We start from the raw sequence: 2001 nt of genomic DNA, 5'->3' as shown, positions 1-2001 counted from the left end.
GGCAAGACGGCGGTGGGCGACATCTCCCCTCGTGGCCTCAAGATGTCAGCCACCTTCATTGGCAACAGCACGGCCATCCAGGAGCTGTTCAAGCGCATCTCGGAGCAGTTCACGGCCATGTTCCGGCGCAAGGCCTTCCTGCACTGGTACACGGGCGAGGGCATGGACGAGATGGAGTTCACCGAGGCCGAGAGCAACATGAACGACCTGGTGTCCGAGTACCAGCAGTACCAGGACGCCACGGCCGACGAGCAGGGCGAGTTCGAGGAGGAGGAGGGCGAGGACGAGGCCTAAGAACTTCTCACGTAAATCGTGCATCTTTAGTGGACTTCTGTCGTCCTCCAGCATGGTCTATGTGTATACTATGGTGCTCAGTTTTGCTCTGTCCGTTTGTGTCTGAAATTCACACTACTGATGTGATGACGTGGATCTCTCAAAATGACAGTATTGTCTGTTCAGATATCTATACTAATAAAAGCATGTGTATAAAACCCACTGGCTTCTACTTTCACATTAAATGCTGTTTAGTCTTTTGTGAAATACGTTGAAAGTATCAAGTTTCAGGGTTTAATATATATATATATATTTTTTTTTTGGATAGATTTTTGCCAAAGGGCGTGTGTGCTCACCAGAAAGAGAGACAGAAAGTAAGAAATCACCCCCCAGGGGAGATGGCCACTCTGCAATCCCTTCTCCTCCATTCTCCTCTTGGGATCTTGGGCACACACGCACACGCGCCCAGTGTGATTTTAAGCCACCGCATCTGGGACTCGAACCACAGTTGGCTACATGGGAGTCCAACAACATAGCTATTATGCTAAGTGCTGGTCCCTTAGGGTTTAATTTTAATAGCAATGTAAGATTTTTGCTTCCAGTTTTGAACAGCATTTCTAGCCTTTTAGTAAAGGGAGATGATAATATGTAATTTTTCATCTTTCCTGGCCCAAAATATCAGAGTAAAGGAATCTCTCAGTAGTGATCCAGCTGTAAAGGGTTTGGAGATAAAGCACATCTTCCCTTATTGCTGTTTCAAATACCCTTATGAATATGTGGAACCAAGGATCCTACTCAAGACCTTTATGAACAATAAGACAGGTGACGTTTGTACTTCTTAGTTAAAAGATAAAAGTCTAAAATCCAGATGTTGCCAATGGCAGATCCCAATGCTACACGTATTGTACGTAAAATTTATTTGAATGCAGATGGTGGCAGAAATGTATTTTTTAAGACAATGGAAACAATCCCCAACTTAATGTTAAAAACTCAGAATTAATTTTTGTCATTATCACAGCTAGCGGCTATTTTCAATGTCATTATTCCCATTGGATAAGGATCCGATTGTAGAAGAGGGCCAGGAAGCCTGGTGGGTGGTAAATGGAGGTGTGATACCAGGGAGGGGGTTTCAAAGGCATCTTGTACCAGGTGGCAACATGATCAAGCCCGTACCAAGGACCAGTCAGTCTCAAATGTTTTCAGGTACATTTCACTGTAGGAAGTCTTCTACTAATTTGTTGAATTCATCTGCAAAACGTAAATGAAGGTTGTGTTTGCCTTCTGGCATCAGATGCAACCTAAAGGGGAAAAAAACAAACTTGTTGATCAATGGCACATTTAAAAACCCTTCCCAACATTTCATAAAAACCCCAAGTGAGAAAAATGCCACCTTTCCCCCCATGACAACTCTTAGGAAGAAAATGTAAGGCCACAGTATAAGCCTTCTATGTGTACAGAGAAGGGTGAAACCCAGCCACCCCAGAACTGGACTGGAAAACTGACAAGAGTGGTTGGTTACTTAAAAAAAATCCACCTCAAGAACCAGCAGTTAGCGTAATGGCTATGTTGCTGGACTCCCACGTAGTCGACCGTGGTTCGCGTCCCAGACCCGGTGGCTTAGAACTCACGCTGGGCGCACGTGCGTGCGTGCCCAAGATCCCGAGAGGAGAATGGAGGAGAAGGGATTGTGGTGTGACCATCCCCCCTGGGGGGTGATTTCTCGCTTTC

The 2001-nt window shown here is 45.4% G+C and overlaps 2 protein-coding genes across 2 annotated transcripts in view; one reads left to right on the top strand and one right to left on the bottom strand.

Moving 5' to 3' along the window:
- LOC102503050 (tubulin beta-2A chain-like) overlaps window positions 1-495 on the top strand; it is a 4459-nt gene extending 3964 nt beyond the window's left edge. The window contains exon 5 of the mRNA XM_014592921.2: window positions 1-495. This exon is cut by the window's left edge and continues 19 nt beyond it. Coding sequence (XP_014448407.1) covers window positions 1-294 — 294 coding nt within the window. The 3' untranslated portion in view covers window positions 295-495.
- Window positions 496-1173: 678 nt separating this feature from the next.
- Window positions 1174-2001, bottom strand: part of BPHL (biphenyl hydrolase like) — a gene marked incomplete at its 5' end in the record, with an annotated part of 32516 nt that continues 31688 nt past the window's right edge. The window contains 1 exon segment of the mRNA XM_014592920.1: window positions 1174-1571. Coding sequence (XP_014448406.1) covers window positions 1484-1571 — 88 coding nt within the window.

Source organism: Tupaia chinensis, unplaced genomic scaffold, assembly GCF_000334495.1.
Source record: "Tupaia chinensis unplaced genomic scaffold, TupChi_1.0 Scaffold138812_1, whole genome shotgun sequence".
Classification (NCBI taxonomy): domain Eukaryota; kingdom Metazoa; phylum Chordata; class Mammalia; order Scandentia; family Tupaiidae; genus Tupaia; species Tupaia belangeri.
Note: the sequence above shows the minus strand (reverse complement) of the source record. Positions and strands in the feature narration are given on the sequence as shown.